Source organism: Lissotriton vulgaris, chromosome 4_1 (assembly GCF_964263255.1).
Source record: "Lissotriton vulgaris chromosome 4_1, aLisVul1.2, whole genome shotgun sequence".
In the NCBI taxonomy this organism is placed as follows: Eukaryota; Metazoa; Chordata; class Amphibia; order Caudata; family Salamandridae; genus Lissotriton; species Lissotriton vulgaris.
The window spans coordinates 2,004,759,452-2,004,785,063 of record NC_141691.1 but is presented as its reverse complement, the minus strand read 5'-3'; the positions used below and the strand labels follow the sequence as shown (position 1 = coordinate 2,004,785,063).

Sequence of the window (25,612 nt, the reverse complement as noted above, 5' to 3'; positions counted from 1 at the left end):
TTGGTGTGTTCGCTTGTCTTTTACTTTGTCTTTCTGTTGACAGGTTAATACGTGTGTTTCTCCCTCATTTATTGTGGGGGAGCGCCCAGACAGCACTGCCTAACTACTGTATTCATGCTATCAGTGGATTGAAGTGTTTCTGTAGGAACTTTTTTTGTTGTTGGTGGTTGCTAGCTTACGTTAAACATGGATGTAGTGTCTTTGTACTACTCGTAATTATGATGCCAGAGACATTTGGCGTGGCGTGGTTACAGTTGTCTTTTTAGTGGTTTAATGTGAACAAAAATGTACCGTTTACATGTTTAATAAGTATATCAGCAACTTTGTAACACCGCGAGTACAACTTTATAATTTTCCTATGTTTTCCATTTGTGTGTTTTATAATTCTGTAGGCTACTTTGTAACACTGCACATGTTTGTAGTTATCTGTAATTGTTTGCACGTTTAATAAGCTATAATATGGGCAATATGAAATTACAAAATTCCGCTGGTGCATGTAATAAGTTTATAGGCAACTTTGTAATGCTGAAAGCACAACTTTAGCATTTTGCTGTGGTTACCGTTTGCGTGTCTAATCAGTATATAGGCAACTTCGTAACGCTACGAGCACAACTTTAGCATTTTGCTGTGGTTACCGTTTGCGTGTCTAATCAGTATATAGGCAGCTTTGTAACGCAGTGAGCACAACTTTAGCATTTTGCTCTGGTTACCGTTCAAGTGTCTAATTAGTATATAGGCAACTTTGTAACACTGTGAGCACAACTTTAGCATTTAGAATAGATTAACCCCTTAAGTGCTGCCTCGGTGCATTGGCCGACGGCAGCACTACCTCCCCAGTGCTGCGCACGACCATTGGACGTCCATTCAGCACTAGTTCCAATGGACAGCGCAGCACTGGGGAGGAATGTGTAATAGCATCTATGAGGTTAAAATGTGTGTTGTTTAGTTTGTTTACGCGTAATTAGCCTGTTTTTGTTTTGTTTTTGAATTGTTGATTTTTACCCTGAAACTTACACAATAGGAGACTTTAGGCTGCTTTTGTTCCCTAAACATTGTTATCTGTTGTATTATATTCACACAGTAACAAACGCACTGTGAAAGCAATTTTTTCTACTGCTTAATTTGTGACAAAGATGCAGGGTTTTTGATTAGGCAAAGCTTTACATAATGTATTTTTTTTTAATTTAGAGACTAAAAACAAAAGAGATTTTGGTGCTTTTAGCATGCGCCAGCTGTACACAAAATGTGTTTTTTTATTTAACCTGTTTACGTGCGAGCACAACTTTAGCATCCTGCTGTGGTTGATTTGCATACCACAGATGCTGCCGATGAATAGATTACAATCTGTCTCACTCAGCTTTTTTGCCCTTAATTAGCCTGTCCTGGTTTCCTTTCTGAAGTGTGGGATTTTACACCGAAACATTGCACTTTTTCCCCTAAACATACTCTATGTATTGCATTATATTAACACAACGCCCAGTGGAAGCAATTTTTTAAAAAAGCTACGTTTTGAGCGTAATTTAACCAATGGAATTTGTTTTTTTTTCATGCTATAAATTTTGTTTGTGTGGCGCTGCAAACATGTATCTAAAGGCATTCTTTAGTGGTTAATTTGTAAAAAATAATTGTGGGTGTTTTACTTACAAAATCTCTTTATACTGTATATTTATTGTGTTACTTTGCGTAACAAAGAGCATATCATTTAAAGGTTAATAGTGTTTCAGCTGCAGCCGCTTTCCCACTGTTTAATTTGTAAGAAGAGCGGTGCTATTATTAGGTGGCAGATTCAAATAGCGTGTCTTTTTTTACCCTACATAACATAAATGAGACAAACTGCAGACATAAGGGTGGGATGTTAATAAAGGTCCGAACTTTTAACGTACGAGTTTGGCAAACATGTTTTATTCTTTATTTGTACTTAGTAACTTTTTATTGCGGAAGAAACGCTTAATATTTATATACATATAATGACTAAATATTAACTTAAATGGAGCTACGCTTTAATTTTTTTAGTGTGTAGGAGGCAATACATAGCTACGGCCACCCTGCTAGTGCTTGTGAATAGTTTAAGCAGAAGGGGTACTTTGAAAACAATATGTGTATAAAAAATTTGCAGCGCGACCATTAGCATACAGACAAGGCACAGTAAATTTGCCTTATTTTTGCTTATAGTTTAGTCAACACGGCCATATATTGTGCTTGTTGGCCAAGTAATTTTAGTGGCCTTGCATCTGCATTCCACTGAGCCACTGTGCTTTGTGCTTTCTTGTGGTGCACACAGGGGCTTATGCTGTGGAGATATAAGGCAATAGGGTTCGGTTTGTACATTTAACAGCCTCCAGCACCATAAGGTGATGGTGGTGGGGAGGCGAAACATGTAATTTTCTTAGCTTTTTGTGACTTTTATTCTATTACGTGTGCCTTTTGATCACCATTTCCAGGGCTTAATTTGTCAAAAAAGATGTTCCGGGGCTTTTATTATGCAGCAGCTTCACATAAAATGTTTTTGAGCGTTAATCTGTCCAAAAGCTGTAGAAATAAGGGTGGGATGTTTTTAAAGGTCCAAACTTGCAACGTACAAGTTTGGCAAACATGTTTTTGGGTTTTGTTTTAGTTAGTAACCCTTTTATTTTGGACAAAGCACTTAATATTTTTATACAAATAATAAATTATTATTAAGTTAGGTCGAGCTACGCTCTAAATGTTTTGGTGTGTATTAGGAATACATAGCTACCGCCGCCCTCCTAGTGCTTGTGAATAGTTCTAGCAGAATCTGTACTTTGAAAATGATATCGTTTAAGAGTTTTGCAGAGCTACCTTTAGCATACAGACAAGGCACTGTAACATTGCCTTTTTTAGCATGATTTAGTCACCCCTGCCATATATGTTGGTTCTCACCAGCCATATATTTTTTGTGGCTTTGCAGATAGATTTGCATCTGCAATGTACGGGAATCTACATTATGATTTATATGGCAAAGCTACTGTTATCTGTAAGTAATATGTTTTTTAATGCAGCCTAATGAAGGAGTGCAGTGCTGGAGTGCAGTGCTGCTAGTGACCCGGTGCCCCCACCGCATTACCTGTGTATGGATTTTTTAGCCACATCCTTTTGGGCAGACACTAGTCACCCTCTCTAAAGCTCGCCATGCCACAAACAGACATAGCTACCGCCGCCCTCCTAGTGCTTCTCAATGATGTATGCGGAACCTGTACTTTTAAAACCATACGTGTATAAAAGATTTGCTGTGCGACCCTTTAACACATAGAGACATGGCACCATAAATTTAGCTTTTTTGGCTCATAATTTAGTCAATCCAGCCACATATGTTGTCGCTCGCCGTCCATATCTTTCTAGTGGCTTTGCAGATAGATTTACCTGTGAAAAGTACAGATTCTACATCAGGATTTATGCGGCAAAGCTACTATTACCGGGAAGTAATGTGTTTTTGCACACAGGCATGTGTAGTAGTAATGAAGGTGTGCAGTGGTGTTACTGACCCGGTCCCCTCACCAGATTCACTGTGTCTGTATTTTTAACCGCACTTTTTTTAGCATGCGCTAGTCACGCTGTATGTACACATCTTCTCTAAAGCTCGCCATGCCACAAACAGACCACAGTCCTTATATCTGCATTCCACTGAGCCACTGTGCTCTGTGCTTCTTTGTGGTGCACAGAGGGGATTGTGCTGTGGAGATATAAGGCAGTAGGGCTCGCCATGTATATTTAACAGTGTAGAGCACCACAAAGTGGTGGTGGTGGGGGGCGGAGGTGAGGATGCGAAGAATTTACTTTTATTCGCGATATGTGGCTTTTATTCTCTTGTGTGCCTTTTAAGGTCTCGCCTGTCAATGCGCTTGCGCATTGAGCTTGAGAGCATATAGGGGCTTATCCAGAGTTTAACTATCAGGCGATTCCATGCAGTGCCCGTGAAAAGCAAGCTTAATGCGCAAGCGCATTGGCAAAAAGCGCGTGCACATCAAAGCCACCAGCCTCCCACCCACAGGCATTTGAAGCTGTGCGTTGCACTTCAAAGCCACCAGTCTCCCTCCCACAAGCTTCCCCCAGCGTGCGCTCTGCCTCTACTTTCACTTTCACCTCTCCCTCCTCCCAAACAACATCGAGCGGCTGGCCGGCCGTACTTTCACCCACGTTCTTCAATTTTGATTACATTTTGTAATTGATTATGGCTAACTGCAACTTTCAAGCTAACTTCGGAGGTAAGAGTTTCAGCTTCAAAGAATGACTTTCACCGAGCCAGTTGAATTCAGCTCCAAGCAGTGTCTGTGAGCGAAATTTTAAGTTTGTGCGTTTATGAAAGCCACCTTCATGCCGAGTTTAGGGTTTTATTGGCTGCAACATTAACACAGGCAGACGGTGCATGTTTGAAATACTTTTTATAGCTAAACGAGCAATGTCGGCCAATGACTTGTCTGACTCTGTTTACTTGGCTGAGCCGAATTTGCCCAGAGTCACGATAACCGCGTGTGTTGATGGCTTCTTGTTTTCACGGCCGCCAGGCCCTGAGCTACATCAAAGGGTTGGCTCCCCGCACCCTGCTCCACGGACGCTTCTCAGGCCACCAGCCTGCCCAATACTTTTTTTTTTTTGCCGCGCAGTCCCTCTTCTCCGTAATGAATGAGTCTATTGTTGGCTATAAAAGCGCTATATTAACAAAGCATGAGGCCGTCTTCCTCGCAGCCATTTTCGGATTGCAGCATCACCTCCGTGATAACTATATATTACAGCTACACATACGCTGTATCAGTGTCGGGAATGGGTATTTCATTACCGCACCACTACTTCACGCATCCAGTATCGTTGCCCATTAGGTGAATCTAGGAGCAGGAGCATATTACTGATAATTCATTTACCAGCTCCTTTCTATTGCTCACCAGTATTACATGTCACGTTAATGTTACACATACGATGCAATGCCAGCCGCGATGTAAAATTTAGCAGAGCATCATATGTTACATGAACACCCTGTTAATGTCTTAAACACACTGCAGGGCTAGCTATCATGGAAAGTTCATGTGCAGAATTCCTTTCTTCCGCTACTCTTGTGCAGGGAACTGAGGGCTGAACATACGCCATGCCGAAAAATAATTTCCGATCAACATCTGGGGATGCAGTGCAGCGCGTGCATTTAAACAAAGGTAATTTTAACTTGAATACAGTGTCTACAATACTTTTTCGACTGTATATGTATTAAACCATATTGTACAAAAGGCTTGGCCATATGATTTGTCAGCTTGAAAGTACCACGCGTACTGCATTATTTCAAACTTGATTGGTAAAGGTCCCTTTAAACAAACATCTAAACGATAGGTTTTAAAGGGCTGTAAGAATCATGCATTCCAATACAAATGCGGGTGGAGTCAGCATGCTCGGATTGGATAGCCAGAGCCCTCCATATAAGCAGCATGATGGTCTTTTTAGGTCGAGCTTGCTCGACATTTTGTACAGGAGCTTTTCAAATTGCTACCCCTGTTTTCCATGGCTGCAAGCTTGCGTGCATGTGCACGTGGCCAGCTTGCTCCATTTCACCGTGTTGCACCCCTTTCCCCCACGCATTCCCAGCCTTTTGATGCTTCCGCCGCACTCCAATTTCTCCCCTCTCCCGTGGCGTTTGTAATCCGCCCCCCTGCGTTGCCCCCTCACACTGTGCTTGCGTCTTTGTTTGACTAATACACCCCAATGCTTGTTGTAGTCGCTGTGTAAATTGTACTGCCTCACACTGAGCATGCCACTGCAAAGCACTCGGCTGCTCAGCAAAAATGTGCCTGCCAAACTTAGCATTATCCTAAATGTTTATTTAAAGTGTACTACCTGCATGGTAAATTTTCGGATTCAAGACTGAAGTGTATTCCGGAATATCATTTGTTTGACCTAATTTCTCTGCCTACACCCAGTTACGTTGTATTCACAATTTCTACAGTGTAATGTTGCGTGGCGGAATCCCCCTAATTCACAGTTCCTGAGCCCAATCAAAATCTAGCCTGTAAGGTTCCCTGTTTCCATGAGGAGTGCTTCCATTTATTTGCTTGTTTTTTTTTATTATGCATCAAGCTCCTAAACCAAACGTGCCTTCCTGGTATTTCATGGTGCTGGAGTCGATAACATGGTTCTCACTCTCTCCTCCTCTATGCCTCTCCCTGCTCTCCTCTCTCTCTCTCCCTCTCTCACTCCACTCCCTCTCCTATCCCTCCTTCTCTATCATCCTCCCTCTCTCTCCCTCCCCTCACTCTCTCACTCTCCCTCTCTCCGTCTACCTCTCTCACTTTCCCTCACTTCCTTCTCTCTCTCTCCTCTCTACCTCTCTCTCTCCTCTCTCCTCTCACCTCTCACCCTCTCCCTCTCCCTCTCTCTCTCCTCTCTCCTCTCTCCCCCTCTCTCCCTCTCTTAACCTTCCCCCTGCTCTCCTTTTTCTTCCTATCTCCATCTCCCCCTCTGCCTGCTCTCCTCTCTCTCTCCCTCTCTCCCTCCCCTCTCTCTCCCCGCCGTCTTTCGCTCTCGTCCTCCCCTTCTCTCTCTCCTCTCTCCCTCTCTCTCTCTCCTCTCTCCCTCTCTCTCCTCTCTCCCTCTCCCTGCTCTCCTTTTTCTCCCTCTCCCCATCTCCCACTCAGCACCACCACAGCATCACTCAGCACCACCACAGCATCACTCAGCACCACCACAGCATCACTCAGCACCACTCAGCACCACCCCAGCACAACTCAGCACCACCACAGCATCACTCAGCATCACCACAGCATCACTCAGCACCACCACAGAATCACTCAGCACCACCACAGCACCACTCAGCGCCACCACAGAACCACCACAGCACCACTCAGCATTACCACAGCACCACTCAGCACCACCACAGCATCACTCAGCAACACCACAGCATCAATCAGCTTCACCCCAGCATCACTCAGCACCACTCACCATCACCACATCATCACTCAGCATCACCCCAGCATCACTCAGCACTACCACAGCACCACTCAGCATCACCACATCATCACTCAGCGCTACCCCAGCACCACCACATTATCACTCAGCACCACCACATTATCACTCAGCGCCTCCCCAGCATCACTCAGTGCCACCCCAGCATCACTCAACACCACCACAGCATCAGTCAACGCAACCACAGCATCACTCAGCGCAACCACAGCATCACTCCGCGCAACCACAGCATCACTCCGCGCAACCACAGCATCACTCAGCACAACCACAGCATCACTCAGTGCAACAACAACATCACTCAGCACCACCACAGCATCACTGGTTCAAATATGTTCTTTCAATGTTTCAAGCTGTTTTCAAGCTTTATTACAAATCACAAAAAGATGTTAATATTTCACTTCTGTTCTTGAATTTTCGTCACAATAAAAAACACTGAACATAATCTTCACAAAAGTTATTTACAAAAGTTTAAGCTATTGCCATTACAAATTAAATACATTATTTAAGTATTAATTATTTAAAAAAATCAAAAACCATTGTTATTTGTAATATCAATACATCTAAGTCACGTAAATACAAAACATGTTGCATTACAAATGCTATAGGTGTCACATTTGCGAAAGTTATAACTAATGGCATTGTAAATGACAAAGCTATTAATTTAGCTATTTAAAAAAAAAAAAACATAAATAAAAAAAATGTCATTTATAAGACCAATAGCTCAAACTTTCCTAATGCGAGACCTATTGCATTTCCAATGCTTGTTATCATTAGTTGTGCCTTTAAAGCGCTTCTTGTGCAGCCTTTGGAATATGTGTGTGTCCTTTCCAGGCCACACTATCCTTCTTTATCCACATCTGATCCTTTTAAACCTACTGTTTGCCTTTTACGCTTCACTGTCACATTGTGCCTTTGTTCACAATATTGTCTTTTCACGTTTTAGGCGTGCCCTTTAAACTTTATACGGGGTTTTTATTTTACTATCTAATCTTTTGACCTTTTAGGCATGTCCTTTAAACTTTATATGAGTTTTTTATTCTTGTGTACCTTTTAGTTTCATTGCGCAGGAAACACGTAGCTACTGCCACATTCCTTCTGCTTAATTTGCAACAAAGAAAGTATTGGTGTTTCATCAGGCAGCAGCTTCACACTCTGTATTCCTTTTTATAATGTACGTAACAAAGAGCATATGGCCTTATTGGCAGGTACATACGGGAATGAGCAGCTGGGAGCGCTGCTGTGGCTGGTGAGGGGACGATGGGAAAACTGTTCTCCGCTGGTCCGGCTGGTGGCCACGATCTGGAAGCGAGTGGTACGCCGCCTAATTCGAGATTGGCCGTTCGCCCCTGAGATGGATTTATGGTTAACGCCTCCCTTTGCCCAAATAGAACAGTGTATGTCGACAGACAAATGGAAAGAGGGGGGCTGCCTGATGCTGTCCGACCTTTATCGGGACGACAAATTCATTACCTATCAAGAGGCGGGGACAGCCTTCGAGCTGGGCCCGGGGCAATTTCTGCAATATGCCAAAATAGTGGCGACGACGCTGCAATTATGGCCCCAGTTTCCGGAATCCCCGGTGCACACCGGTACTGTGGTTACCATGATAGCGATGGCAGGGGGATGTAAGTTTGTGACGCATCTCTACAGGGCTCTGAGGGAGCATAAAAAGTTGGGTCCCCTGGCGATAGAACACAAATGGCAGCAGGTATGTCCGCAGGAGATTACCCCACAAGAGTGGGAAAAAATACACAAGAGTGTGCGGAAGGTGTCAGTAAGTAATCGCTTCAAACAAATGCAATATAACATTGTACACATGACTTATCTTTCACCCGCGAGACTTCAGGCCATTGATAGTACTAAGGACGCACACTGCCCGAGATGTCGTAGCCCACTGGCGGATTTCATACATATGGTGTGAACTCCAATCATATTGGGGTGCGGTCCTGATGGAATTGGCGAGGTTGTCAGGATGGATGGTGGAGATGGATCCGCTGGCGTTTCTCCTGAACTTGATCCCTCGGGATCCTAAGTGGAAAGTAAGAAAGCGCTTCTTAGTGTTGGGGCTGGTTGTAGCCAGGCGGTGCTTCGCGATCCACTGGTTGGCCCAACGAGGCCTGTCACTCACGAAATGGAAGACAGACCTGCGGGAATGGGCATTGGCAAGGGAGGGGCACATGCGGAACTCTAGGAGGGATGGCAAACTACCTGAGGTGAGGTCCTACTGGCGTGGGGGGCAATGCTACAGGAGATGGCAGGACATGACTCCCAGATGACACAGTCCAGTCCCGGGACAAGGCCCTCTGGGCAGGGGGAGGCCCCTGAACACGTAGGAGCCTTACTAGGTGACCCAATCAGGGATAAGGCAACTTAAACTGCATCACTACGGGCCCGGCAGCAGGGGGGTGGGGGGGGGCGTTGGGGGAGTTGGAGGGATTGGGGGTATGTGGGGGGGTTTCCTTTGTTCATAGCCTTTACAAGGTGTGGTGCATTTGAACGACTCTGCAGCTGCACACTTAGGTGCCAATGGAAGCTTTGCAATTTTACCGATGGCTATATGACTGATCTGGCATTGTGGCTCCACTACGAACCACCTCACCTCTTGGGTACTAATGCGCATACGCGGGCGGCCGCGCATGCGCATTTCTCGTGAGACGGCAGCGATGAAGAGAGGGAGCCCCAGGGACGCGGCGGGCAAGGTAAGTGCCTTTTAATTCTTTCTAACATTTAAATTAAAGTATTGCGGGTGGCGGCCAGCTACGCACCGTCTGCGGAACGTGCGTAGTGCCGAATTCTACGCCTGCTACGCAAAATGCGTAGAAGCCGGCACTACGCACACTCCGTGCACGGAGCGTAGCTGCCCGCCCAGGCTTACCCGGGACCAGGGTTCGATTCCCAACGCCGCAGGGTCTTAGGCCATGGTCAGCGGACTCGATAATTCTCGCCTCGGTGCCTACTCCAACCATGGGTCCCACTCAGCAACTCTGGGCAATAGCTTGCTTAATCTCTACTAACGGCCCCATCAGCGCCGGGGATGCTTGTCTTCACCTTGGAGATGCCCGGGAGGGACCATCTCACAGGGAAAGCCAGGATGGGTTCCCCAGCAGTATACAGCGCCGGGACGCCCCTTTGCTGGGGCAGCTGTGCGCTTTACAAGTATACAACATTTAACATGTTTTTTTTTTAATTTAAGCTGTTTACGTGCGAGCACAACTTTAGCCTCCTGCTGTGGTTGATTTGCATCCCACAGATGCTGCAGATGAATAGATTACAATCTGTCTCTCTCTGCTTTTTTGCCCTCAATTAGCCTGTCCTGGTTTCCTTTCAGAAGTGTAGGATTTTACACCGAAACATCACACTATAGCAGACTTTCTGTCTACTTTTTTTCCCCCAAACATACGTTTATGTTTGCATTATATTAACACAGTTACAAACGCCCTGTGGAAGCAATTTTTTAAAAGCTAAGTTTTGAGCGTAATTTTACAAATGTATTCTGCTTTTATCTAACGCTACAAATTTTGTTAGTGTGGAGCTGGAAACATATAGCTAAAGCCGTTCTTTTAGTGGGTAATTTGTAACAAAGGAATTGTGGGTGTTTTAATAACAACATTTCTTTATACTGTTTATTTATTTTGTTACTTTGTTTAACACAGAGCATATAATCTGAATTTGAATAGTGTTTTAGCTACAGCCGCTTTCCCACTGTTTAATTTGTAAAAGAAGAGGTGCATGCGTCTTTAGTAGGCGGCAGATTCATATAGCGTTTTTTCTGTTTACCCTGCATAACATAAATGACACAAACTGTAGAAATAGATATGGGATGTTGTTAAAGGTCCAAATTTGCAACGTACGAGTTTGGCAAACATGTTTTATTCTTCAGTTGTACTTAGTAACCTTTTATTGTGCACGAAGCACTTAATATTTATATACACATAATTACTATTTTATTTTTATATGGGTTTGCTGATATAGATATAAAATCACTGTAGCTATTGGTGTGAGATCACCATCACTGCAGATATACGTGTGAAATCACTATCACTGCCGACATCATGGCACATATAAGTGTGAAATTACTATTAATGCACATATAGGTATAACATGACTATTACTCTTCACTATCTTCCATTCAACATAGCTGCCAAGGTTTCAGATAACTTATGTGTGACATTTTCATAATGTTAGTGTAATTATGAGTGACATTCAACAACTATGAGTAACAATTTCTCATGTGCAAAATCAAGCAATGACGACAAGGGAAACTTATGAATATCAGAAATTATACCCATTTGAGCAATGAGAAACTCTAAGGAGATCTTAAAACTGCTGCAGAGCACCAGTTCACAGCATAGTTTTGTTGAATTTGGCGGTTCCTAGTTATACAACAACGCACATTCCTTTCTGAGGCACTGCACAATGTTCAACCTCTTAATTTCTTATGCGGACCAGGCCAGGGAAAAGCAAGACCTTGTGCACTTCAAAGACTTTCCTTCGACGTTTGCCTACTTCAAAGGCAGAACCTGGTATAACTATTGGAACTGTGACACCATAACATCAGAACACCTCTGGACTAAGAGGAGATTCTTCCAAAAAGAAGAGCTGGATAAGCTGAAGGAGGGGAGCTGCCACTCTGCTTGTTGCTGGGTTGTGCTGGCATGCTGCTTGCTACTTCTGTCTTGGATCAGGAAAGGACTAGACTTTGCTTTCTTCATCCTGCTTGCCAAGGTTCTCCAAGGGTGTGTGTGTGCTTGCCTCCTGTTGGAAATGTCAGGGAGATCAAATACTTCATCCACACCTTGTTGCCAGCACTGGGATTCTTCTTCTGTGAGTCCTGTGTTGCCAGGTGGTGCAAAAACCAGTCCTGGGCCTTTGGAATTGAGTGGTTGTGGTGTAACTCTAAGAAAAGCAACCTCAACACTGCCATAGACGCCGCTGCCTGCACCAAAGCCGTGGTCACCCCTCCTGCAAAGCAGGATGCATCAACAGTAATGTCATTGCAGCAGCAACCTCAACAATGGCACTTCACGCTGCCTGCACCGTAGCCGAGAGCACTGCTCGTGAAGAGTGTGACACACCGATTCGACAACATCGCAGCCCCTGGTGTACCGACGACAGCGCCATCGACTCAGACTTCCGCTGCCTGCACCCTAGCTGGGGGCACCGCTCATGAAAAGCCCAACGCCTTCTTCAGTCCCACATCCAAGACTACAGTTTTTCCGCACTGATGCTGCACCACTGCCTGCACTGAAGCTGTGGTCCCTGCTTGTGAAGAGCGCAACGCATCATCCAGGGCCACATCGCAGCGCCGCCCCGTCAGTGCTTGTTAACTCTCCATCACAGAGATCTGCCTGCACCGAGTGTGACACCAAGGCCTCAACAACTTCTGGCCGACTTTCGGAACCGATGGCCACCGATACCTCATGTCCAGATTTCATTGCAAGGTCCCCAAGCCCTCTTCATTTCCAAAGGTATTGTTTTGCGGGTCTTCCCATTGCCGCACCACTGAACCTTTGGATTTGTGTTGCTCACAACGCCGTGATAGTCTCAGTTGGTGTTATAAACTTCAAGGAACTGTATTTTTTGTCTATTCTTGTAAAATTCATATCTGTACTTGTGTATGTTGTACTTTTATTGTTTTGTTCTTGTTTTATTCAGATAAAGATTGGTTATTTTTCTAAACTGGTGTGTTGTCCATTTGTAGTGTTTTCACTGTGTTACTGGGCGTTTTGGACAAATACTTTACATAAGCCTGACTGCTCGTGCCAAGCTATCAAGGGTGTGAGCAGGGTTTATCTTTGGTGTGCAACTCCCTTACCCTGACTAGAATAAGGGTTCCTACTCGGAAAGAATGCAAACACCTGCCAACTAGAGACCCCCATTTCTAACACTCCTTAAAACCTGTGACTAATTCCTCATTCTCATATGTAATCCACCTAAAGCGCTTTTGGGCTCCCTAAACACACATGTACGTAGGTTCAAGAGATGTTGCCTTAAGGTCACAGCTACACTACACTCTACTCAACCTCCTCCACCCCAATCTACCCCACTCCAATCGAATCAACCGGAGTCTACTCCCCTCCAATCCACCCTAATCTATTCCACTCCAATCTACCACACTCCACTCTAAACCCAAAGTACCCTACTACTTTAACTTATCCCAATCTAACCTACTCCAACCTACAACACTCCACCTCAGTCTACCCCACAATCGATCCCTCTCCACAAAATTCTACCCCAATCTACTCTACTCTACTCCACTCCAATGTACCTCATTCCAGTCCACCCAATGTATCCCACTCTTCCCCACCCAAATCTACTTAACCCCAAGACCCCACTCCTCTCCCCTTCAATATATCCCAATCTGCCTCACTCCACCCCAGTCTACTGCACCACAATCTACCTCAAGCCGCCCATCCAACCTACTCCAATCCACCCCAGCCCAATCTATCCCACTCCATTCTACTCGACTCCACTCGACTCCACTCCAATACACCCCACTCCACTCCACTCAGTTCACACCATTCCACTCCACTCCAATCTACCCCACTCCCCTTCAATCTACTCCAATCAACTCCACTCCACACTACGCCAATCTACCCCATTTCACTATAATCTACACTAAGCTACCCCACTCAACTCTACCCCACTCATTCCCAATTAACCCGACTCTACTCCACTACACACCACTAACCTTTAGCCATGCTGTACAACAGCCACACTGGTGTACAACAATGCTAAGACGCTGGAGACGCTGGTATTTATCCTGGAGATGACCCACGCGGGAGCGCTCAGCAATCCATAGAAGTTCAACCCTAATTACTACAGGGACAATAAAACTTACGACCTCCAATTTATCTAAGAGGGCAATTGAAGCCAGCTTGGAGAAAGTGTGATAAATGTCTAGTTTAAACTAGCAGTGTTTCCTCTTAAGGGGAGATCATATTGCGGTATTCTTCTGTGACGGGACTAAAGAAATCTTAACCTGAGTGTTCTGGATTTGCAAAATAATTATAACCAGACATTTGACTTTTATGATAAATCAGAATATGGAATGTGCCTTTGCCCTCTGATTAAAAGGTGACCCTACAAACCTTTTTAACAAACACAGAGAGTATATAATGTTGTCTTGAATAAGATGGAAATATAATTTCACCCATCGAAACGCGTCGACGCCTTAATACCAATTCACAATTTGTCAACAAATGGCATGGTTTAGAGTATCAACCATAAAACTACTGAATTCCTTGCTCCAGATATTGTTATATGACGGATGTGTAACATTTGAAGACATATTGTACCTGTCTATGTTTTTTACTCTCTTTTTTATGATGTGTTATTGAACAACTTTTTAACCAATTTTGCTTTAGTATTAATGTGATGTAATGTACATGGATTGTGTTTTCTATTGAGAACTAAAATCTTTTTTAAGATGAATAAATGAATGTATAACTTTTTTAACTTAGTGTTTATTGTTATTTCTTGTTTTTATGGTTCAATCTTTTGTATGGTGGATTAGTAAGTTGAATGAGGGCAATACCTGATCTATGTGTGGTATTTTGACCGGTTGTTGGTTAGATTACAATAAGCTACCTAAAGGGAATCTAGCTTTACTCAACAATGCTAAGACACATTGCCAAACCCAACAGCTCTCGAATAGGCGAGACCTATTGGCTTTGCCAGGGCTTGTTCTCAACACACCTGCCCGGGCTCCCCAAGTGAGGCTAGAACACCCGCCCATGCCGTCTATCTGAACATTGTCTAGCGACACTAGGGTCCATATTATCAAGCAAGGGTGATACATTATCGCCGCTTTTATCGGCAGGAATCTGCCGCTAAAGCGGCGATAATGGGCTTGATAATATGCCCTTGTGAATTCCCATAGAAGCCCAGGTTAACACCATAACCTTGGCTTCTATGGGAATTTACAAGGGCATATTATCAAGCCCATTATCGCTGCTATAGCGGCAGTTTCCTGCCGATAAAAGCGGCGATAATGTATCGACCTTGCTTGATAATATGGCCCTTAGTTTTACAAACTGCTGGTGGCACACAAACAGTGTCTGGGGTCATGTGCATCCCTTTCCTTCACGCTGAGTGTAGGCCTATCTGTCATTATTTTTTCAAGTGACTACGTGCAAGATATTCATATGAAAGATCCGTTTTGACGTCAGAATGTGTCTGGGGTAAGAAAATTAAGCACAGTACAATGCGGTGAGATTACAGTCCCCTTCATATCTTAAAGTGATTGATAATATTTAGAACTTTATTTCATGAAGCATAACCCATTTTCCAGATGCCACAATTGAGCGAACCCAGGGGCATATTATCAACAAGTAGCGATGTTTATCGCTAACTAAGCTTAGCGACAATTTTTCTATCGCCATGCATCGCCGGATTTTATCGCAGAGATAACGTGCTATTAGCAACGTTTTTCTGAAATGCGATAAAATTTCCGGCGTTGGCGGCGAAAAGCGTGAATATCGCTGGTAATCCAGCGATATTCACACATTATCGCCAATGGGGACTTAGCCAGAATATCCACCTCCCATTGGATATAATGGCTAGGAACTGGTCTGAGCTGGCGTTCGTTTTCAGCAATATTCGCGCTAAGCGCAAATTTATTAATCGCTACGCCTGCGTTGATAATAGGCGATAGCGATGTTAGCGACTGCTTTCAGTCGCTAACAGGTTGGGTACGCCCACTTTGCATGTCATTAGCGATAAATATCACTGACATGCCAAGCGGGCCCCAAACCACTCGCTATTGCCTACAAACTGTCGCTAACTGCTGTTAGCAACAGCTTGCTAATAGGGCAATTAAATTATCGCCGCTTTGCGGCCGAAAACAACCGCTAAAGCTGCGATAATTTTATATCGCCCGCCATGATAATATGCCCCCAGTTGCTTATTTTTTCGTGACTGTTAGACGTGGTAGGCCATGGCTGTAGGGATGTTTCACATTTCACATCACTCTGTGTATGAGGTACCTTTTAGACCGGGAGCAAATACATAAGTAAGTGAAACAGAAAGGTTGGCAGAACAGAGAGCACCAAGCACCAGGGTCGGATTAGAGCAGAAAGCACATAAAGTCAAAGTTTAAAGGATGGTCAGTAATTCAATGGCAGGCACCAGGGCAAAGGGACGGAGGAGTGAGTAAATTAACACAGCACTTCGAGGAAGAAGTTCGAGCAGATATGGGCCCATGAAGTGCACATAAAAAAGAAACAACATAGGACAGAGAGAAAGAGGCAGAGTGAGGAGGGTCTGTTTTACATCTGGGTGGTAATAAAAGTTCTCAAATTGCTGAAGTAACTGATAGATGTAAAAAATAATCCACCAGCTTAATTTCCTCTACCATAGAATAGTAGATGTATGAAATGCAACCAGTGTTTTCTCTTTGGGTTCAGCACTTCCTCCTGACATCAGAACATTGTCCATTACCACCTAGAAGTAAACTATGCCCCTAGAATTGAAAGAGTCAAACAAGTAATGTGTAGCAGTGTGAAAGCCACACTAGGCATAACATTGAAAAGCAAGGAAACTCAGGAAAACATGTTTCTGGAAGTGACTAGAAATGCAAACATGTTTCGGCATCTCTTTAAATATGACATGTCTTCTGCAGGTATGGCAAGCCATTGGTTTTTGACATGATGGAGGTCGACATGTTTAATGCAGTGAAAAGGCAGCTCGATTACATACAGGAGGGTCTCTCCGAGGAACTTTTTAGCAAGAAAATACTGCAGAATGAACGGTAAGAGTGTCAGCTTCCTGCATACATTTATCTGTGTTCCTAAACTATCAATTTGCTAAACATTGAAATGTGCAGGTGATATACTTTCAGATCTTTGAGGAACGCATCGCCTGTAAGATTTCCACAGTGATGGCCTCATCATTAGTGTTCCTGGTCTCTTGTTTCGATCGCTGCTGGGTAGTGGGTTCTCTGTGGGATATAATAATACACACACTTTATGCCCTGAAGGACTAAACCTCTCCCTCGTCTCAATTTTTTTAGGATAACATTCTAAATTTCTTTTCTCCTAAGTTAACAGAAAACGATTATCTAAGTACCTTTATTATGCAAGCGATGGACTCTTTTTTTTAAAGTTTATGCAGTGTAATATTTAAAAGCACTTAGTCTACCAGATCACTAGAATTAGCCACTTCATAGATTAATGTGCTGCACTGAACTACTCTCCAAGCATGGGTGAAAATCATTCAACACTTTGCAGAGAAAATGTAGTCTCCTTGTGTCTCAGAAAACAAGGTTTCAAACACGCTAATGACAGCACAGAAAGTATTAAAGGCCTTACCCCTCAGCTTTGTTTTAAAGTGTCGGTTTTCAGCAATCCCAGGAGATCTCTTTACGACTTTTTTTTTCTTTGACCCAGAAAATCTTCTTTTTTCCTTTTATTCAACTATCTCCTTCCTTTTTTTATCTAAGGGCCCCTGAAGGAAAGCGTCTATTTTTTTCCCTAATATCACTTGGTGGGGTGGTTTTGAGTGCAGGGGAAAACAAACGGATGGCTACCAATCTTAAACTGTGTATGTATTTATTCCATATGCATGGCTGCAGAGCGTGTAATTTAATGCCCCTAAAGTTTGGCAGATTCAAATGTATAACACCCAGGCAGATGCATCTGTAGGGTCTCCTAGGACAAGGAGCAGGAAGGTGTTTTTGGTTGAGGAAATTCTATTACATTCATCTCATTTCTCAGACTATTCTGTGTTCTAGAATAGGCTTCTTGGAAATAGTTTTTCTTATAATTTCCCTCTTCTTCCAAGGCCATGTTGATGACCAGTCAATACTCCATGATTAAATACTGCGTCTATATCTAATCGCCATGTCTCGATAGCTAAGTGCCAACTACTGCAGAATCAGTGTCTGCAATGACTGGTTTGGGAACCAGAGTCCTTTTGTATCCAAATTGTCTTTATGGGACAATTCTGTCTCATCGACTTGGATTCTTCAGGTATTTAGAGGCTAATCGGTAGTCATCTAAGAGGAAGGGATTTGTAATAAGCTACTTTTGAAGAAAAAACATGCATCATGTTAAGATATTCCGAGTCACTTTATATAATATGAATGGATAAAAGACACAGAGTTTTTAAGAAGTAGCCACATATCAAACCAAAACTAAGATTGCAGTGAGCATAACAAACAAAACTTTGCATTTTACTGTTAAGAAACATTGAAATGCTACCAGTGGTCTGCATCTTTGCCATTTTCATCATTCCAATTCTCCTCCTAATCATCTTCTTACTCTGCCCCCTGCTGTATGGGGGTGGAAACAAGTTGTGTGTCATCTGCATACGAAACAACCTTTACTCTCCGGTTCTCAATAAGAAATGTAGCCATGATAGCACAGTACCCCGAAAGCCAGAATAGCTTAATCTATTCAACAAGGTAGAATGTGCTACCATGTTGAATGCTGCTGATAGATCTAACATCACTACCATGGCGGAGGCCCCGCCCTTCAGAACCTCCCTAACAGTCTCAGACACTTCTAATAGAGCAGTCTCCGTGCTATAGCCTGCATGGAAGCCAGATTAAGTGTCATGAAGCAAGTCAAGTTTCTACAAAGTAAGACAGTTGGCGATAAACCAGCTTTTCTAAGATCTTCGCGGGTGCAGGTGGCAATGACATGGGTGAAATTGCTGAGCACCCCAGGGTCCGCAATGAGCTTCTTTAACAGCGGCAATAGGAATGCCTGTTTCCATAAAGCAGGAAAAATGCTAGATTTCAAGGAGGCGTTCCAGATTCTGTTGAGAATAGGATTTACACTGAGGGCAGCCAGTTTCAGAAATAAATTCAGGGGGACAGAGATCATCTGGGGAGCCGGAATTACATTTTAATATCTCCTCAAGCGTGTCCTTTCCAGAAATTAGGCATAATCCGATAGAGCAGATACTGGGCTATCGGGCGACGTTAAAGGCCCAGCCGAACTGGACAATGGAAAAACTCCAAGAGAGCCAAAAAATGCTGACTTAGGCTAACAAAACTCATGAAAATATACAAAGTCCAAGATCCTGCTTGGTTGAGCAAAATAAACTGGTAATACGGCTGATCTTCCGATCCTGAAGATAGCCCTACTAACTGTAGGAAAGGAATTTTAAGAGATGTGAAATTTTTAATTTCTTGTGTTTTTTTTTTAAAGTAAGGCTGACGTTTTGTGTATTTATTCAGAATGTGAGAGGTAGATACAGTTTTTAGTTCTGGTTTTAGGGAGCAGTCTGGAGGCAAAGCGAGTCTAAGACTATGACCCTCAGGAAGTTATGACTGAAAAACTATTGTTATTGATAGCGGTTACCTACTGTTTCCTGCTTTACTAACACTGAGCCTCCAACTTTTTTGTCCCAGTTTTACATAATGGTACTGGCTTGGGCGTTTCCATATATGGAGAACCTAGCTGTATATGATTCCCAACCAAGTGCCTCAACCCATGTGCACAAATTCAACATTTACAGAAACAGGAGCATTTCCTGCCCCTATTCGTAGACTATGCTATGTCCTTGTTAACAATGAGAAAGCACATACAAACAGAGTAACAGGGACACTATAAAGACACTATAAAAGTTACGTTTATCCTTTTTTGCTGAGTACTTTCTAAAAGCATAATTTGTAATGCCAAGCAAGCGCATTTGACTTTAGGGGTAGACCTGTAGCAGAGCTTAAGAGGTCTAGCCACAGAGGAGGTTCACAATGTACTGATGTTTTGGATGTATATTAAATCCTATCTTTTCATCAACAGGTACCTCTCTCTGGCAAGACCAAAAGATGGCCTAGAGTACTCCCGCACTCGCTTCCAGGCAGGCCGCACAGAAAACTTTAAGCTGTTCATCATCACAAAACTTCATCAGCCATCCGAGGCTTTGCTCAGCCTGTTTCTCCCAATTGAAGTGGTTGTTTCCAAGTCAGGATTATAAAGTAGATTCATGATTAACTAAGGAAGATGCTGAACAACAACATTTCAAATTATTCATTAAAGTAGAGTAATTCTAATGTGTTTTTTTCTATCTCTTTTCTCCCCTTAATTGAGCCAAATATTTAGAAACTAGAGTTGGCCATTTAATCATTCCGATTGTGAAGATGCACTAATGAAGGTTTGGGACCTTAAATTGGACTGAACTATTTACTTTGATTCCACACGCTGATGATGCTGCGGAACAGAGGCGTAGCTTAGTCAATAATTTTAAGGGTTGTAAGGCTGTGATTTCCCAACAAACAACAAGGTGTACCCAACTAAAAAGATAGTGTGAGCTGATGCCATTGGATGGTGGTAAATCACAGGGTTAGGGGTGTTAGTTTTCAGTTATTTGGTGGAAAAGTAACGCAATCGAGTGTAGGGCGTCTGTGAGATAGTCTTGTGTTGTCCGCTGTACTCTTGTTCCTCTTCAGTGCATTGTAGGGCAGGGACTCCCAGGAGAGCAGGCTAGCATTAAGCCCAAACCAACCATTAGCAGACCATGGTTTAAGATGGGCTTCGAGCACAGGCCTTTCCGTAGCCCATATTGCATGTGTATGACATATGAACACCTTTATGATACACTAACAGGTACTGTGAGAAATGTACACTGCCTTAAGACTTCACTCCAGAGCTCTCAATCATGTCCCATCATTAACACACACACACAAACAAATCTCGCTCACAAACCTATAAGAAACTCGGTTCAAACAAAAGTCATTTGTTGAATGATAACACAACATATGGAAAAATAATACTCTTCGAGAATGCAAGTTGAAGTTAAAATGTTATGCAACCAGACTTCATCCCACTTATGAATTACCTCACGGTTTTCTACAGTCATTATTGGGAATTTGAGCATTGTTTTTGCTCGTAAATGACATGAATTTAGGACCCAATAGGGACAAATCCCAAAATGTTTAATTACTGCCGCGTTTGAGATCTAGCAGGAACCGATTCACTCAAAACTCTACAGCGGGCACTGATGTGAAGTCAATTTTGGGCAAGGGCCCAGACAGGTAGACCCTGCCTGCGCTTCACACGGATGTATGACTAAACAACTACTGCCTAAACCACGACTTCCTAAGCCACGAAAGTTAAACAACGAACAATGTTTAACCACTACTTTTTTAACCACGACTTCCTAAACTACGAATATATTTTAAATTGCCCATTACTAATTGACGCCAGTATGTTCTTTTAAGTAAACATGTTTAAACCCATCAGCGTGCACAATCAAGAAGAGTGAGATGAAAGTCTTGTCTTCTTAATCACCTAACAAGTAACGAACACAAACACTTCAAGATGTGCCCCTCTGCACAAGCACAATCAAGGACATTAGACTCGTAGGCTTTAATGAATAAACCATGCGCTTGTTTAAAAAAAAAAAAAGTAATAATAGATTAATATTTTGTAATTCGGTTTGATTACTTTAAAAAACGTATTTTCCAGATTAAAGTAATACTTTTAAATACATGACAAACAAGAATTAAATTACTTCCAAAACCATTACCCATTTCATACCTGCAACCTGTGTCTTGATGTAAAAATGTTTAAATCAAATTAAATACAAATGTAATACCACGAATATTAGAAAACAAAACACCAGAATTGCTTTTTAAAGTATGCAGATCCATTGATACAAATGAATGACCTACCTGTTAATTCCATAGAATTCCCACATCGTACAACCAAGCAGGATGAAAGCGGACTACTTCCCAACACTCTTTGTAGTCCGCCAGCCAGGGTGCAAACTAGACGTAATGGCTGACCTTTGCAGTTCACGTTGCCCCCCAGCAGGATTTAAAAAATGCTTTTCAATATGTATAAAGGCCGAACATGATTGATGTGCCACAGATTGATGTGAGGCATTAGCACTTTCACTACTGTGCAGTTCGGAAGGGTGAGGGGGCGGAGATGAGTGACGTGACACTCCAAAACTGCCTAATCAGAGTGAAGATGAGGGATATGGAGGCGCAGAAAAGTGACGTGCACACATACTTCCTGGAAACAAACAAGACGTAATTCTGTCATGGACTCTGTATAATGTGATTCCACCTTGATCCCAAAAGTCGTGGTAAAGGCCTTTGTGGTTCTGGACTTCGTTGAATGAGATTCTTCGTTGTTAACACATCGTTGTTCAGGTAAGTCGTAGTTCGCACTTCGTTGTTTAGGATGTTTCCCGCTTCACACACATCTTCGCAGAACACTATGAAGACCCCAAGCCCAGTCATAGACGCCGGCAAGCTACTGAAATCTCAAGGCAGGTGGATGGTTCATCTTAAGGTCTTCTTGGACCCTTGAGCCCAAAACAAGCTCAGCTTTCATGTGGCATTTGCCGGCTCCAACTTGCTAACCTCATGCACCAAGAGTTAACCACAGTGTAGCACCATTGATGTAAAATCAGTGAAAGAAAGGTATATCCATCTAGTATCTGAATCGCACAATGTGAAAATCTGAGGTTGATCCGGGATTCCGTGCTTGAGCAAATTTTGTGATCCTAGGCAAATATTGTATGTCACCAAACCTCTTTTTTCATCATTATCACAAATGTGAGAATATCTTCAAATGAATGAGTTCAAGAAGTGTGCTGTTCAAAAAAACCTCTTATGTTTAACAGTCTATGCTACATATGGGGTACACATGACAGCTAACTTGCCTCCTATTTCAGTAGTGGTATTGTCCGGGCAAAAGAAAGCATGAATAATGCTATGTTTGTTTTAAAACGTACTTTTAATAAATGTCTCTCAATGCAGTGATGTACTCTGAATCACTAAGGTGAAACTTATCTGTATGTTAATGAAATAGACTTTTTCTGAAAGTGCATTCATAATATTTTTGCATGATGTTTGTTGCTTGACTTGCATGCCAAATATTTTCATGTCTCGTCTTGAGCATGGGCTTTTTTTTTATAGTTCTTTTTATTAAACCCACTGCTGGGCAATATTCCTTTTCGCTATCATGAAGTCCAGTGTGGTCCACTGTGTCTGTGCAGAGTTAAGATCAGTAGGTTCCCATATATTAAGAAGACATCTCCGCGCCTCCGGAGACCCCCAAGACCTCGTGCATAGTGTTATGAATCTTACCCCAGTACTCGGCTATGTATCGACACTCCCAGATGATATGAAGGAATGTACCCACAAGACCACACTTCCGTCTACACAATCCAACATCCAATAACCCCACCTGTACAAGGCGGGGGCCGGTGACATAGACCCTGTGTAGTATTTTTACCTGAACAAGCCACAGTCGTTTGTGCATGGGCTTTTAGAGTGCAGCCCGACCCTTGGTTTTGTTCTGGCTCGATACTCCCTGTTCATCTGTTGGCTCGCCCACCTCTAACTAGTCTGCAGCAATTTTTAAGGGGTGGTCCCACCCCCAAACACCTCTTCACCCCGAAGCTACATACCTGGGCACATAGGTGACCAGTGCTCTGCAGAGAAGCCAAAGTTTGGATGTGCATTTTGGCTAAACATCCCCATGACCAGCTGTGGCCTGTCAATACTGGTGAAGGGGTCAGTGCCCCTCACCTTTTCTCAGAGAAGAATTGTTTTTCATGTTGAGCAAAGGTCAGTCTGACAGACACTCCTTTTGTTCAGGTCAGGCAGCAAAGAGCAAGACAGGCGCTAAATGTGCTGGGTCCTGGCTGCCTGAAATGTACTTTGTCAGGCTGAGAATTACAAAGCCCTAAGGGCATGTACTCCTCAGCCAGGCAAAAGTGCCTGAGGCTCTCCCCCCTCATGACTAGCGCCACTGATTGCCTCACACCTGGGCACTTTGCCTTGGGCCCTCCAGGGCTGAAAACTAGAGTGTCAATCAGTATTTGTAAAGGAACAAGTGGTCCCTTCATATATTTTCAGAACTTAGTATTAGACATAGAAGACAAACGGGTTCTATGTTAACATAATTTAAAAATGAAACAATGCAGATCTTTATTCAATTAAATAACACAAAAGAAACAAAAATGAAAAAGGAATAAAAGGAAAACCTTAAAAGTGAGTATACAGCTCAGACATTTTTCTATTTTCGTCACAATTGATAGGAGTACCAATACTATCGAATTATAAAACATACACATTTGTGATAGTTATGGTACTGTTTGTCGACGACGGTCAATCAGTGACACCATGTCACAGAGTGGGGGGGAGGGGGGGTCAGCAGTCTCACTGACCCCATCCCATTCTGTGACAAGTGAGTGACTGCTGCCTTCTCAGCCAATAAGAGAAGGCAGCACTCTCAACCCTCCTGGGACCTCTGAGGCTTTCTTCTGTGGGAGCTGCAGGGCAGGTACATTTTATGTTTTTGAATGTTTAGTGCATGCATGCATTTATGTATAGTTTTGTTGTGAATGGGGTGTGTGTGCTTGCGTTTGTGAATGCATGGGCGTGTATGTGTGTATTCGTAAATGTGTTGCCCCGCCTGCCCCTCTCCCTGCCAAACTTACAGGCCTCCACTGCCTATGGCCCGCTGTTTTATTAAATTCCATATACATTAAAAATTACTATTACATGCCGCCCAAGCCATTCTTATAGCTTTGGGGACCAGGAAAAATCTGAATTGTGACACTTGTAGGAGTGGGATTGTTAGTAGTTGTGTTGTTACCATCATTGTCAGTATGGCTGGGGCAATGTGTGGTGCAAGCTGCAGTGACCTCCTGACAAGCGCTCTGGCACTTATTTTTTTTTGCAAACTAAGCACTGCCCATCATAAACACCTACCCACCACCTGAGCTCACCTAGACTTGCTACACATTACGTGTTATACAAGAGTACTATGTCGCAAGAAAAAAAAAAGATGTAAAAAAGCTACAGAAACATCAGGTAAAAATATAGTCCTAGGGAATGCAAGAAGTAAAATATGCGAGTTATAAACAGGAAAGCGTCCATGACATGGCTTGCCATAAGGGTTTTTACAGTTTATGTTGCTTGTAAAATTAAGGACATGATTACAGGGCCAGTGGGGACCTGTTTAAAGACCTGCTGAGAATCATACATCAGATGACATGATCTTGGTAAAGGGGATGGATGCATCCAGAGCAGATGCAGTGGCACGTGGGTGGGAAAGTCTGCAACTTTGCACTAACAATAAAACCCAACCTGCTTATCACGAGGCTACCCGAGGACACAGTTACCAGACACTGACACAATATTAGGGGGGTGTTCCACCCCAAACACCCGCTGAAGTACGTCCCTGACCATGACACGGTATCAGGAGTGTGACTTGTAACCCAATGTGCCCCCTTGATGCAAACATCAAGCAGGCCGCTCCTTCCGTCTGAAAAAACATCACCAGCAGGCAATAAACACACTTTGACATCTGGTCATATCTCTAATGTAACCATACTTAAGCTTTCCTGTTTTCAGTTTCTATCTTTGGTAAATTCTGGTGGGGGTTTTCAGTGTTTTCAATACCTTATAAAAAAAACAGTGGTTACACATCTTCGCGCCATTAAAAATAACAGAAACAGTGTTGTTAGAAGGTGGTCTGACACTATGGGCCACCCGGATTTTTCGCTTTTTGAGCACCTAATTGTTGAGCTTTTACTGTGGGGGAGCCTCATAATCTGGGACTCACCCACAGTGAACTCATAATGAAGGAGACTGCATGGAGATTTTACTGGTGTACCGCTGGCTTGACTAGGCCGCTGCGCAGCAGCTGGAGTATGGGACACCATGCTGGTTACATGCAGACAC

General features: G+C 43.2%; 1 protein-coding gene across 3 annotated transcripts in view; it reads left to right on the top strand.

Moving 5' to 3' along the window:
- Positions 1–22,689, top strand: part of IQANK1 (IQ motif and ankyrin repeat containing 1) — a 572,485-nt gene extending 549,796 nt beyond the window's left edge. For all 3 annotated transcript variants that reach the window (XM_086966345.1, XM_086966344.1, XM_086966343.1), the window contains 2 exons: positions 16,580–16,708; positions 19,707–22,689. In XM_086966345.1, the coding sequence (XP_086822471.1) occupies positions 16,580–16,708; positions 19,707–19,881 (304 nt within the window). In that variant the 3' untranslated portion in view covers positions 19,882–22,689. The remainder of the gene's footprint in view (positions 1–16,579; positions 16,709–19,706) is intronic.
- Positions 22,690–25,612: the final 2,923 nt, after the last annotated feature.